The following is a 15,112-nucleotide window of genomic DNA, read 5'->3' as shown; positions in this document are numbered from 1 at the left end:
CGCAAAGAAGGTGGGAAAGCAGCGCGCCACACGCAGCGTCCCTCAGAGCAGCTCTGAAGAGGAGGAAGGGCAGGGACGGCGGTGACAGGGTGAGCGGAGCAGCCTGAGCCGAGCAGAGCTTGTTGAGGCAAGGTGAGGATGGTGGCGATGGCTGCACGGTGCAGGGCAGCAAGGAGCCTAAGGGCCGGCGCGCTCTAGGTGAACGCCTAGTTCGCCTAGCGGGTGAACCGGCCCTGGGGGTCAGGTAGGGCTTCTGCCCAGTGAGGCTTCTGATCGGCCCTTGGAGATTTGATCGGCTGTGCAGATATTTTTAAAGGTTGCCTTTGCAGCAGCTGCCCCCACAGCACAAGGATCTGCACTGCGTAGCTGAAGTTAAGCCGTGGCCATCGTTGTGTGCCTCCCGTGGCAGCCATTTTCTTGCTTTGCCCATCATGTCGTGTCAGAATTCCAGATGTACCCACAGGCTCAAAAAGGTTGGGGACCCTAGGGCAAGTGGGTTCTCATGTCTTAATGCAGTTGAACTGCATTTTAGATGCATTAACAGAAGCATTGTGTCCAGATCATGGAAGGTGGTAGTTCTGCTCTATTCTGCTATGGTCAGGCCTCACCTGGAGTCCTGTGTCCTGTTTTGGGCACCACATTTTAGGAAGGATGCTGGCAAGCTCAGGCGTGTCCAGAAGAGGGCAACCAGGATGGTGAGAGGGTTGGAGTCCAAGTCTTATGAGGAAAGGCTGAGAGAGTTGGGTATGTTTAGCCTGGGAAAGATAAGGTTTAGAGAGGACATGATTGCAGTCTTCAAGTATCTGAAGGGCTGTCATATAGAAGATGAAGCAGATCTATTCGCTCTTCCTCCAGATTGCAAAACTAGATCTAATGGGTGGAAATTCCAAGGGAGTCGATACCGGCTAAATATCAGGAGAAACTTCCTAACTGTAAGAGTAGTTGAGCTGTGGAACAGACTTCCTCGGGAGGTGGTGGATGCTCCTTCGCTTTTCAAGCGGAGGCTGGACAACCATCATTCGGATATGTTGTAGGTATGTAGAGCTATTTTTCGGCTCTGCTCCTGCAGAGTGCAGGGGGTTGGACTAGATGACCTGCAAGGTCCCTTCCAACTCTTAACATTCTATGATTTTATGATTAGTTGCGTAATTAGTTGAGGGCACCGGTCTTCACCATTTCTAGATCTGGGACCCATCTTTAATACCTCAGTGGCCACGTGGGATGGGATCCATTGAGCTGAAAGTATGTTACATGGAGTCATGTGATATTCAAGTCAAGTGGAAGGAAGAGGAGGAGCCATGGGGGGGGGCTCCATGCTGCAAACAGGTGCAGAGCACTGGAGGGCCAGGCTAGGCTGAAAGGAGAAAACGCAGAGAAGAGCTTTTGTGGAGAGAGGGTCTCTGAACCTGCTTGTGCAGGGCTGGGCCGACCACTAGGCAAACCTAGGCAATAGGGCTACCACATCTGGGTTGGGAAATACCTGGAGATTTTGTGGGTGGAGCCTGGGGAAGCTGGGCCAATTTGGGGTGGGGTGAGACAGCTGAGTATAATAATATATACAGCATGTGTCAGAGTCCCACAACAATCAGTCTCAACAGCATTCCTTCAGAAGGATCAAGTTTATTGAGTACAGTAAAGGCAGGTCATCTGTGCCTACATTCTGTGTTAGATCTAACTCCACAGGCGGGAAAGTGGGAAGTTATACAGGATTCAAAGTGGGGTCCCCTGGTGGAATCGGGCCAATCAGAGGATGAACTGCAGCGCGCCTAAACTAACGGGGTCACCTTCCCAGCAGAGCGAGAGGAGCAATGTATCAAGGTCACGAGCCCTGGCTAAGAGACAAGACACGGCGAAAGAAATGAACGTTGAAGATGTTCACCCAGCAGCCTCCTACCTCCCCCCGTTTACAATGGCAGCGTAGCCGACAGCATGCTCCAAAGCAGCCATTTTCTCCAGGGGAACTGATCTCAGTCATCTGGAGACTGGAGATCAGCTGTAATAGCGGGAGATCTCCAGGTGCCATCTGAAGGTTGGCAGCTCTACTGGGCAATCACCCAGGGCACCAGACTTTAAGTGGTACCAAAAAAAAAAAAAAAAGGCAGGAGGACCCACCTATACTGGGTTGAAGGGAAGTTTGGTGTTTGCTGGCTTTTAGGATTTCCAGTCTGTTGACTCTGATCTTCAATAGCTGCCATGATGGGAAATGGAGGGCTTTTGAAGAACGTCTGTTTTTATTTGTACATTGTTAATTTTGAATGCCCAGTAAGTAAAATGTTAATTTGAGACTCCTCACTTTTACCTCTGTTGAGCGAAGGATCTAGACTTGCCCCGTGCCCCTCCTGGCTGATACAATTAAGCCTGGTTGGGCTGGTCTAAGAGATCCAGGAAATAATAAATGCCTCTCTGAGGGAGGATGTGGTTCTAACTGCTTTGGAAGGGGCAGTTGTGCACTCCTATACGAGTTGTCTCTGGACCCAAGTGTTCTTGGGTAACTACCACCTGGTGGCCACCATTCCATCATTGGGCATGGTGTCCGAGCAGGTGGTTGCTACGCAGCCTCAGATGGTGTTGCATGAGACAGATTATCTAGACCCATTTCAGTCCAGATTCTGTCTGGGTTTGGGACAGAACCCGCTTTAGTCAGCCTGATTAACTTTGCAGGGAGAGTGATGGGGAGTGCACCCCTGTTGATACTCTTGGGTTGCTTGGCGGCTTTCGATGTTGACCACGGTATCCTTCTGGAGAGGTTGGCTGGGTTGGGAGTTGGGGGGGCACCGCATCTGTACTTGGCTGGCTGGGTATAGAGGGTAAGTGCAGGCGACTGCCGCTCAACCCCATTGCCTTTTTGCTGCGAGAGCCCACAGATGTCTCCCTCGACCCTCCTGCTGTTGTTTAACATTACATGAATCAGATCGGTAATTCAGAGTGTCAAATATCGAGCATTTGCAGACGATGTAATGTTTATGGTGGAAAACCCAACAGAAAAATTGACATTGCTTTTTCAAAAAATAAAGGAGTTTGGAGAATTGGCCGGCTTTTACGTAAATAAGAATAAAACAAAACTTATATGTAAAAATATGATCAAACAAAAACAAGTGGAACTACAAGAACTGGTACAATGTGAAGTAGTTAAAAAAACAAAATACCTTGGAATTGAATTAACGGCAAAAAATATAGACCTATATAAGAATAATTATGAGAAATTATGGACTAAGCTGACTCAAGATTTTAAGAAATGGGATAAAATGAACTTATCACTGATGGGAAGAATATCAGTTATAAAAATGAATGTCCTACCACGTTTGATGTTCCTGTTCCAAACAATACCAATTCTGCATAAAACGGATTTGTTGGCCAAGTGGCAACAAGAGTTGTCAAAATTTGTTTGGGCAGGCAAGAAACCAAGGATCAAAATGAAAATACTTTGTGATGCCAAAGAAAGAGGAGGTCTACAAATGCCAAATCTTAGACTATATTATGAAGCGGTTTGTCTAACATGGATGGATCAATGGGTGAAGCTTGAAAATGACAGATTGTTGGGGTTGGAAGGGCATGATTGTAGATTTGGCTGGCATGCATATTTATGGTATGACAAGATAAAAATGGACAGTTTTTTTAAACTTCACTTGGTGAGAAAAGCTTTGTATATGGTATGGACAAGATATAAGAAGTACCAGAGTGACTTAAGACCATTGTGGATTGTACCAGTAGAAGTGTTGATATCTTACTCAAGACAGCGAGGTAGAGACTGGTTGCCATATAGAGATTTAATTAAAAAAGAGGGAACAGAGTGGGTAATGAAAAAGCAGAATGAAATTGAATATGAATATGAGTGGTTGAAATATATGCAGATTTATGATCTTTTTAGATCTGACAAAAAAAACTATGGTTTTAGAGAGGAAAAAAATGAAATTGAAAAGGTATGGGAGAGTGGAGGAGGAAAAAATATTTCTAAAATGTATAAGGTGTTGTTAAAATGGTATACTGAAGATGAAACTGTTAAAGAACAAATGTTAAAATGGGCTATTAATATGAATAAGGAAGTAGATATGGAAACTTGGGAATATTTGTGGAAAAACTCTATTAAGATCTCGACATGTACTAATGTTAAAGAAAATTGTTATAAGATGATGTATAGGTGGTACATGACACCTAAGAAGATTGCAAATATGAATCAAAATATGTCAAACAAATGCTGGAAATGTAAGAGGCATGAGGGCTCATTTTATCATATGTGGTGGACTTGTGAGAAAGCTGTAGACTTTTGGACAAAAGTCCACAATGAAATGCAAAAAATACTGAAATGTTCTTTTAAAAAAGCACCGGAAATTCTGCTTTTGGGACTCAAAATGGAAGAAGTCAATACGACTAAAAAAACTTTACTCTGGTACCTGATAGTGACAGCGAGAATGATTTATGCTCAGTTTTGGAAGACAGAAAAGGTACCAGAGGTTGAAGAATGGATACAAAAAGTTCTGTTCATGGCACAAATGGATAAGATTACAAAAAAACTGAATAACAAAGAAGACGAAGAAATTTTTTATATTTTGTATTCCTGAAAAAAAAAAATTGGTTTACCAAAAAAAAAAAAAAAAAGATCGGTAATTCAGAGTGAGGTGGCACCAATAGATGGGTGACACTTAGCATTGCTTGGGAAATATCTGGAGATTTCGGGGCTGGAGCCTGGGGAGAGTAGGGTTGGGGGACTGGAGGGATCTCAGCGGAGTACAGCCCCACAGAGCCCACCCTCCTAAGCAGCCCTTTTCTCCAGGGGGACTGATCTTGGTCGTCTGGAGATCAACTGTAATAGTGGGAGATGTCCAGGTGTAATCCATCACACGAATGGATTTGGTGAGTGTCACTAGGCAATATGATTAGAGTGTCTGCCAAATGGATTGATAGTGTATAGGTATTTCAACGCTACCCACTTTGAGAAAGTTATACATGAAACGAGATCTAATATGCATGGTCCATTGGTTTTGATGGCGTTTGAATTACTTCAAGTCAACTGAATATTGGAAAAAGAATTTTCTAGTCTGCGAAGACTTTTTCTTGGCACAATGCATCACGGTTGTTTGTTCCCTCTCTACCTCAATCCCTTGATCTCTCTCCTTGGTTTTCTGCGCTAACTGGAGGCTGGCAACCCAAGTGACACTGAGCTCTGTTTCTTCCTCTGTCAGCTGAGCCAGGTGGGTCTGTAGAAGCCCCCAAATGGCATGTTGGGGGGGGGAGCAAGTGGGGGTGCCTTTTAAAGCTGGAAACAGAAAACAAGCCTCCTTCACCAGACTTGCTGCGTTACTGAGGGATTGGGACAGGCCTCTCCATGATGAACTCGGTGCTTTTAATGCAACTTTGAAATGCACAACTTGCAATTCCCTGGGCGGAAGAGTTGCTTGAAGGATGATTGCATGGAAACAGGCACTGTAAGAGTTACTAGTAGCGGGCTCTGTTGTGCGGGGGGGGGGGGGGTCTGCAGCCACTGAGCCAGCAAGGAGGAGGAGGGTGGGCTTTGTTCTCCTCCATGGACGGATGGCAAAATTTATTTATTTATATTTATCCATACTATTTATGGTCTGCCTTAAGTAGGTCAAAGCAATGAACAGAGTAGAACAGCCAATCAAACAGTGCAAGAGGCTTTGTGTAGCAGAAACCTGATCCTTTTTAAAAAAAATTATGCTTACATCTATATTTCTAAAGACAACTTTGGGTCGCTGCTAAAATTGCATGCAGCTTCCCCTCAGGAGAGAGAATCAGACACTTTTATTTCTCATTCATTTCAGATGGGGAGAATTAAGGATTATTTAAATTACCTTTTACAAATTAAAACAAAGTTTGAGTCCAAACTCAACAGACATTGTATTTGAACAACGTGACCGTGCTTAACTTTGGCACCGTCGCGTCCCTTTTGATGATCTGAACAACAGATCTCCGATTCCAAGATCTTAGTTTTCTGTAGGAACTTCTGCCTGTGGCTTGCATAAGGAGGGGGAAGGTGAATTCCTCCCTGACCCTAGAAACCCCAATTGTGCTTAAAGAAGCTTTTAAAATGGGGCGCGAGATACACTGTAATACTAGTTTTCTACATGCGGGGATTTTAGGGGAGGAATCCAGCTATGTAAAATCCTCCCCCCTCCCCCTGGGGCCAAGCCTTTGCCTTGGAAGAGTAGCCATGAGTGCAAAGACTTTCCTGTGTGATGAATTGGGTGTGTGTGTGTGAATATCTTTGTGTCCTGATTTCAGACAGTGCAACACTGCTTGCAGGACTTACTTCCAGAAGAACGGTGGTTTGGGTTGTTTTCAGGAAAAATCAACAGTTGTATGGAACCTTAAAGAGTAACAAAATTTTATTCCAGTATAAATTTTCTTTGGTGAGCTCTACTCCACAAAGACTTATGCTGGAATAAAATTGTGCTAGTCTTTAAGGTGCCACAAGATTCTTGTTCATTTTTGGGAAGCCTCTCTTCCCAGAGGCTGGGGTTGCAGAATGAGAGAAGGGGGCACTGTTGGTCTTCTGCCTTTGCTCTTTCCAGGAATACTTGCATTTTGCCACTTCAAAAAAAAAAAGGAAGGAAGGAGTTCCTTTGCATAAATTAGGGGTGGATGTGAACATTTGTTTACTGCTTACATCTCAGCCCAGTTTTCTTGGGGTTGAATGTGGGTGAATGTTCAGAATGTTAAGGGTCTTTGCTCTATATTGTCACTGGCAATGGAACACATCAGTTTGAAAGAAGGAAGTGACATCACAGGAAGGGGTAGGGCTTGGGGGAGTGACTTGCAATGATGTCATGATGTGTCATCCCTTGACTTTTGACTTGGAAGTGACACCCAGGATACGATGTCACAGTGTTACATCATATCCTTGCTGGGCACTACCTGAAAAATCTCCAGGTATTTCCTGAGCCAGACTTGGCACTGGCAGCCCTATGCCTGAGATTCTTTGCATGGTCAGTTGGCTCCTCTCCAGTCCCCTTCCTTTGTTGATTTAGAGGGATGGTAGTTGTGTAGCTGGAGCTGCGGGTGGCTCAAATGGTTAAGACGCTGAACTGCAGGTTGTGGAAGGTCAGTAGTTCAGCAGTTCGAGACCCAAGTTGCCACATGGTCTGGGTCCAGCCTACCTGAGGGACTGCCTTTCCCAGTATGTTCCCCCAAGAGTGCTACGGTCTGGGGCCCAAAACCTTCTAACTGTGCCGGGCCCCAAGGATGCTAAATTGGCCGTCACCAGGGCTAGGGCTTTTTCGGTGGTGGCCCCCACCTGGTGGAACGAGCTCCCGGAGGAGATCCGGGCCCTGCGGGACCTGATGCAGTTCCGCAGGGCCTGCAAGACGGAGCTCTTCCACCAGGCTTTCGACTAGGGGCCGCCGCCGCCCCCCCTGTTATATTACCATCTCTTTTTTAAATGTACTAAATTATTTGATGTTTTTATTAGCAAGTTCTCTTGCCATGTAAGCCGCCCTGAGCCCTATGGGGGAGGGCGGGGTATAAATTTAATAATAAATAAATAAATAAATAAACATGACGGAGTGAGCTCCCATCTCTAGTTCCAGCTCCTACCAACCTAGCAGTTTGAAAGCAAGAAATTGCAAGTGGATAAATAGGTACCACTTCGGTGGGAAGGTAACAGCGTTCTGCGCACCTTGGTGTTTAGTCATGCCGGCCACATGACCACAGAAACGTCTTCGGACAGCACTGGCTCTTCGGCTTTTGAAACGGAGATGAGCACCGCAACCCTAGAGTCGGACTCGACTGGCTTTCGAGCAAGGGAACCTTTACCATTTTTTTAGTTGTGTAGCTCCTTAACTGGGATATAAGTAACGTTCTGCTCCTTTTCACTGGTCCTTTCCACATTTGCTTGCCAGTTTGGATTTTCTCAGTGTTCAAGTCAAGGCAATTTTAAGTCCACAGCAAAACAGCATGCAAATAACCTGGGGCAACAGCAGAATGAAACTGGGCTGGCCACTGAAGGGAGGTAATGTAATGCAGAATGGGGGGGGGCATAATAAAAAGAAGGCTGAACTCAATTTTAGTACAGAATGGGGGGGGGGACCTGGATTAAAAAGAAGGCCGAACTCTTTAGTGCAGAATTGCTTGGAGGACACCGTGGTGAGCATGGATTAAAAGGGGAGTGCAGGAAGGGCCACTGTGTAGTAGAGGAAAGGGAAACGGGGTTGTAGTAACTACACTTGGGGGTGGTGTGCAAAATTACCATTTCCTTTTTTTCCCCCATTCCCCTGGGGGGAGGTTTTTATTGATTTTTTTACAGACTACAAAACTACAACAGAAAATATAGGGAAGGGAACTCCATCTAGGGAAAAAATAAAAAACACCCACAACTAACTAAAAACCCAAGGGTAGGAGATCAATACATCATCTTATCACCATGCTATTTTCAAAAAGCTACTAATAATACAATGAATTTAGTTCCAGCTCCTGCCAACCTAGCAGTTCGAAAGCAAGAAATTGCAAGTAGATAAATAGGTACCACTTCAGTGGGAAGGTAACAGTGTTCCGTGCGCCTTGGTGTTTAGCCATGCCAGCCACATGACCACGGAAATGTCTTCAGACAGCTGTCAGGTCCCCACAGCATCAACGAAGTACACACTTATAGAAAGGTTTTACTTTTATTGAAGCGAAAGGTGCATTGACAAGATCACTGTTAGGAATGACGTGGAATCAAACAGCATAACAGGTTATAGTGCGTTCAAACGGGTGAGGCCCAATTGCAGGAGTTCCCGTGCGCGCCATTAGGCCTGAGAAACTAATGGCACTACTAAGCATAACAGGTACTCTTCCCATGGCAACTCCGTGTGATAACCCAAGCAACTTATCCAGCGCCTCTCCTCCTGCGGCCTTGAAAGATACACTTGCTGCTGCAAAGCAATTAAGCGTAAGGAAAGGAATGCGCATGAAATCGAAAGTAGAAAACATTTGGCAGCTTGCTGACAACAGCGCTGGCTCTTCAGCTTTGAAACGGCAATGAGCACCGCAACCCTAGAGTCTGATTCGACTGGCTTTCGAGCAAGGGAACCTTTACCTTTTTACTAGATTAATTATCGTTTAACCATCCCTTTAACTGTTTAAAGAGGTTCCCAGAGCATCCCCAAGTTATTTCAAAAAATTTTCAGGCACTAATGAAAGTCCTTCAGCCCCTATTTATTCTTATCTTTTCTAATCCTCAGTTTATATGAGCTTTTGGGGGCAGCCTCCCCCTTTTCAGAGGGGGAGTCCTCGTCCGAAGACCCCGAGTCCAACTCGCTATCAGATTTGCTTTTTTCTTCCTCCCCTTTGCCCTCTTCTGGTTCCCCAAGCTGTGTCCACAGAAATTCACGTGTTTTAAAAACAGAGTCAATCTTTCTTTTTTATCGTTGAGCTTGAAAATGATGCCTTCTGGGATTAACCGCCTGTAACTGATACCATTTGTTTGTAAGAAAAGGGTTAAATCTTTATAGTTCTTTCTCTTCTGCCTTATATCAAATGGAATCTCTTTTAAAATCCTAATATTGTTGCCCCCAATTTTTAAGGGTGTTTCCGAAGTTGCTTTCAAAATAGCATCTCTCACATGCCTCTTCGAGAATCTGATCACTATTTCCCCAGGCAGATTATTTTTCTTGATGTATGATGAATAGGACCTGTAGATCACATCCGTTTTACTGCAAAGGTATTCCACTGTTGAATCTGTCATTGGGGCTATTGCTTCGCTCAACCGTTGCTTCAGATTCTCTCCTTTAATTTCTGGGACCCCTTGACCCCTTCTGGGACCAAATTTGCTTTATCCATTTGTAGCTGTAAGAGCTTTGACTCTTCCGTAGCTTGCTTCATTTCCAGCTTTTGCACCTTTTTCTTAACTTTTTTAGTAGTGACGTCCATTTCCTTCACCTTCTCTCCCATTTGCTCTGTTGCTTTTAAGGATTGAGTCAGTTGCATCTGTTGCGTTGCCACACTCTGCCCAATTACTGATAGTTGTTGTTTAATACCAGTGATCTCATCCAGCAGGGGGCGCAGGGAGTCAGCCAAGAGTTTTGAGAGCTCAGTGGCCTCATCCATTCGAGGACTGCCCCCTAGTTTCGGTTTCAACAGCTTCTCTTTCTCCGGTTTCTTCCCCGCCATCTTTTTGGATTTGTTTACTTTTCAGAAAAGTTGCTAAAGTCTCTGATATTTGCCCGAATGCTTTTCTGCACTCTGGTAAGTCTCTTAAAACAGTTTAGGCCCCGGTCACACGGGCAGGAAACTGCAGAGGAGAAGCGTGGCTGTTTGCCCTGGGGCAAACTACTGCGCAGTTACGTGATCAGACCTCCTGTGGAGGTTCTGTGGAGGTACCGTGGAGGTTCCATGGCAAGGGAGAGGTGCCGATCACAGGACAAGCCGGCGGACAACGAAGAAGCGCGCGCCGCAGCAAACTGTTTTTTATTTTTGTGTACATGACAAATGCGCATGCTCCGTTGGGTGCGCATGCGCATCCACAGAGACTTGGACAAAAAAACACACCTTATTTGCAAGGGGACATGGGCGGGCACTGGATGCCACCAGAAACGCGATCAGACGCCCGCCCTTGCCCCGCAGTTTCCGGAAACTAGTACCTCCAAGGTACTAGTTTTTTGCCACGCAGTTTCGGCTGGAAGCCTCGGTTGAGCCACGGGAGTGCTACGTTTCCCAGATGTGCTGGTGAGATCGCGCCCAGAAACTCCGGCTGTTTTCCGTTTCACTTGTGTGGCTTCTGTTACGTGTGACCGCAGCCTTCGTCACTTATTTTTCCGCTCCCCCCTCTTTCCGTCCGTGTTCTGTCTATGCGTTTGGGAGGGACCCCTCCCCCGCTCGCTTTCCCGTAGCTCTTGGGGGGGGGCAGCTTCTTTTTATATCTTCATGCTCGCTTCAACCCGACTCACAGTTCATTGTTGGCCATTCGGCCTCGCTTGTCATCATTTATTTCGCCCGATCTCCAACGCTTGTCCCGGTCAGCAGAACTCGTACCATGCGGTCACTCAGCGGCAGGACCTTCGGGGTGGAGGGGCGCCTCAATTCTCCGGCATTCAGCCATCGAAGAGGTCGCCCCTCAAAAGCCCACTGGCTGGGAGCCTTTTACCAAAGCTCCGGGGGGGGGGAATTGTGACCTGTCGGACCCCCTCCCACACACTGGTGTGCAGTTTACATCCCCGGGATGTCCAAGAGATGTGTCTGCCTGCTTGTTGCCATAAACCGGAAGCCCAAAATTACCATTTCCAACTTCACAGGTCAGGAAAAAATTATCAGGGTGTTGGAGTGCAGATGATAAGGGTGGGATCTTCACTTGAAATTGTAAAATTTGTAAGCAGTTGTAAAATTATAAGTTCATACACTCTTTCATTTTGGGGGTTCAACGACATCCTTATACAATAGACACAACATAAAATGTGTTTATATACTCATGAACTGTGGTGATATTTCTAACTTGCCTTTTCTTTTACATTCCTAGTGAATAATCTACTTAAGGAAGATACCTTTGCTCTCCAAGAGGTCATTCGGCTTCCAAGGGGGCCCATTGCAGCACTTCCTTCATGTCTCGTTTGCTGGCTCTGTGACAGAAGACTCCGGGCCTCCGCCATGGCCGTGGTTTTGCTGGGAGCAGCCTTGCTTATTGTTCAGCCTCAGGCAGTGCCTTCAAGACCAACTGTCAGCTCTAAGGGTGAAGCTACAGCAGAACCGGCTCAGAAAGAGCCCTTTAAGAAAAGCGACTTCAAAGAGACCATCTGCCCAAATGGGACATTCCAGCAACTTCCGCAAACTGTCATCATTGGAGTCCGGAAAGGTGGAACCAGAGCCCTGCTGGAGATGCTGAGCCTCCATCCAGATATAGCAGCAGCGGAAAGTGAAGTCCATTTTTTTGACTGGGAAGAGCATTTTGGAAATGGATTGCAGTGGTATGCTAACCAAATGCCGTTCTCTTATCCGCACCAGATAACGGTAGAGAAAACCCCAGCGTATTTCACCTCCCCTAAAGTGCCTGAAAGAGTTTATAGCATGAACAAGCTCATCAGATTGCTGCTTATTTTGCGGGACCCCACTGATAGAGTGTTGTCGGACTACACGCAAGTGTTCTTCAACCACATGCAAAAGCGTAAGCCATATCCCTCCATCGAAGAGTTCCTAGTTAAAGATGGAGAACTCAATGTGAACTACAAGGCAATAAACCGGAGCTTGTATTACGTTCACATGCAAAACTGGTTGAAGTATTTTCCTCTGGATCACATTCACATTGTAGACGGCGACAAGCTGATCAAAGATCCCTTCCCAGAAATAGTAAAGGTAGAAAGGTTTTTGAAGTTGATGCCTCAGATAAATGCTTCAAACTTTTACTTCAATAAAACAAAAGGTTTCTACTGCCTAAGAGACAGCGGTAGGGACCGGTGTTTACATGAGTCGAAAGGAAGAGCACACCCGAAAGTAGATTCGGTTTTACTGGAAAAACTGCACGGATATTTTCATGAACCTAATCGGAAGTTTTTTGAGCTTGTGGGCAGAACGTTTGATTGGCACTAGATGTGGTGGTCGGTTAGAGGACGTTCTGGGGAGCTCAGGGTGCTCCAGTGTGCATTTAGAAGAGAAGGGCATGTAAGCTATAATTTATTTGTAAAATCCATACATTACTTCAGTACAGTATTAGATTAATAATTTCCATATAAACTAGTAATATTTTTCTACTTGTTAAAAAAATTTTGTAATGTTTTTCATGGTTGTTAACACCGTGTATTATGTCTATATGAAGAAACAAACTATTTCGTGGAACAAAGTCTCTCGAGATTGTGGCTTTTAAGTGTATGTGTATATACAAAATACATATACAGTATTACATTATCGTAAAAAAATGCATCATCTGCTTCCCCCAAAATTCCAAGACCTTTCTGAAGCAGTATGCAGTCTTCAGTTGAGTGTGCTTATTCTAACAACACTTTTTGACTAAGGTTTTAGTTTGGAACATCACTTGACTGGTTTGATGAGATTAATTTTTTCACTGTTTTGGTACCATATTGCCACCACCACCAGAATTTTTCATAATGTGACTTTCTAGTTTAAGAGACAGCTGGCTGAATGCATTTAAACAAGGAGGGTGTGCCGATGGACCTCACTGCTGGCCAAGGCAAAAAGTTTAGGCCTTCTTTGGGAACAGGAGGGGGCTGTGGTCCCGACAAGCAGGGGAGCCACTGAGTAAGGGGCGGTCATAGTCACGGGGCATCTTGGGCTTCGGGGGAAAGAAGACCACTACCACTCACACCCACCCCTTCCCGCTCTCAGGGAGCCGGCTTGGGGGGTTACTGTGTGCTCCCATCCCTGGGACTTGTTTCACTTCGCTATGTGCACCTGCCCCTTCTAGGACTCGGACAGCACCTGGCCAGCTTGCCTGGAGTGAGGTCTGCCTGTTGCTCAAGCTTGGGGTGGCCTCTGGCAGGAGATCGGAACGTGCGGAGAAAAAACACTGTTACTAGTGCAGCTAGCTAGAATACATCATTCTGCTGTGGATGCACATGTAAATACACATGTAACCCTAACCCTGAATGTATGCACATATAACCCTTAAATACAAACAAAATTTGTGGTGGGAAGGAGCTTTCCTGAGTCACTGGCTCACTGCTTCAGATACAGCCAGAATGGCAGTCCATCTGTCCTTATCTATTGGAAAGTGGAGTGATTTCAGATGCCAACTGTTTGTACCTATGCAAATTTCTTCACAGGGTTGATGGGTTTCCATTCTGTACAGCTAAATGTGGTGCCTCCCCTGGATTTTGGATTTGGAGTCATGGACCTCAAAGTGACTTTTTGATTTCGTGTCCGTGTGTGTGTGTGTGTGTGTGTGTGAACCTCAAAAAAAGTTGTGGTGTATTACACAAATGCACATTTTGTATCTATAGCAGAACTCAGCCAAGCTTCCCTTTATGTAAAAGGAGTGATAGGATATCTGCCATCAGTCCACAGGACTGTGGACGGACCTTGGTCTGGATAACGGAGGGGTTCCATACTATGCGTTGTTTCCATCATGCCTTCGTCTGGGATGTCATCAAACAATGGCATTTTTTAAATGCATACCCTGCCTTCATCCCCTGTGGGGACCCAAAGTGGCAGACGTCATTCTCCTCTTCTCTGTTTTTATCCTCACAACAACCCTATGAAGTAGATCAGGCTGAAGAGGATGTGACTGGCCCAAGGTCGTCCAGCAGGCTTCCGTGGCAGAATGGGAATTTGAACCCGGGTCTCTTAGACCACACTAAATCACATTGGCATCATGGTGACACGTTCTCAGGGAAGAGTAACCAGAAAGCTAATAGTAGTTGAGAACTGGTCTACATCTGGGATGTCCAGCTTCTGTATGTCAGGACCCACAGTCAGTCACTTAGCACACACTTCCAAGAAGGTTTTACTTTATTGTGAGAACTATGGTAGCATAAACATATTCACTGTTTATAGTATACTAAAAAGGCCCCCCCCCAATCGATGGGCCAATTAGGTACTCTCCTGCAGGCGGGAAGAACCGTTGGTGTGTTGGCGAGGAAACGAAAGTGGTCCCACGATTGAAATATGGGAAGACACTACACAAGTGAGGGAGCTACAAGGTCAGAGATAAGGAGCAGAGGCGCCAAGGGGAATGGAATGCGGGCCTGGCTGGTACACAGGTCAAGCCAGTGAACTGGAACCCATAATCCTAATGGCAGCGTAGCTGACACTGTATTCCTGGAAGTTTCTCAGTTGTGTGGACAGTGGTCCAGGGGCCAGAAAGGCATTTCGCTACATACCTAAGTCCTCTTGTGAGGGGTCTCACTTTATAGTAAAGTTGACAGCCTCTAGCAGTGCAAGCAGGACAACTGATTTATTTGGTGTATTTATATTCTGGCTTTCAGACAAAATTGGTCCTAAAATGATTTACAACGATTAAACTGCACCACAAAAATGCCACGCGTGGTACCTGGCAGTGGATGACATAGTCCCAGGTGCCTGTTAAGTGGCCTGTCAAAGCCGTCTCTTTCATCAAGCAGAAAGGCTGTGCCAAGCCACTGCAAGCGGTCTTCAGTTAGCAGGTCTGTTGTGCCAAGTGCTTTTCGACGGCTGCTGCTAGTGCAGCCCTTGCTTCTGAGAAAGAGATTTTGGCATT

At 45.7% G+C, this 15,112-nt stretch overlaps 1 protein-coding gene across 1 annotated transcript in view; it reads left to right on the top strand.

Moving 5' to 3' along the window:
• HS3ST1 (heparan sulfate-glucosamine 3-sulfotransferase 1) overlaps window positions 1–12,745 on the top strand; it is a 31,510-nt gene extending 18,765 nt beyond the window's left edge. Inside the window, exon 2 of the mRNA XM_015421181.1 lies at window positions 11,447–12,745. Coding sequence (XP_015276667.1) covers window positions 11,575–12,510 — 936 coding nt within the window. The 5' untranslated portion in view covers window positions 11,447–11,574 and the 3' untranslated portion in view covers window positions 12,511–12,745. The remainder of the gene's footprint in view (window positions 1–11,446) is intronic.
• Window positions 12,746–15,112: the final 2,367 nt, after the last annotated feature.

The sequence above is a fragment of the Gekko japonicus genome, unplaced genomic scaffold (genome assembly GCF_001447785.1).
Source record: "Gekko japonicus isolate JY-2015 unplaced genomic scaffold, Gekko_japonicus_V1.1 scaffold91, whole genome shotgun sequence".
NCBI classification, from domain to species: domain Eukaryota; kingdom Metazoa; phylum Chordata; class Lepidosauria; order Squamata; family Gekkonidae; genus Gekko; species Gekko japonicus.
Note: the sequence above shows the minus strand (reverse complement) of the source record. Positions and strands in the feature narration are given on the sequence as shown.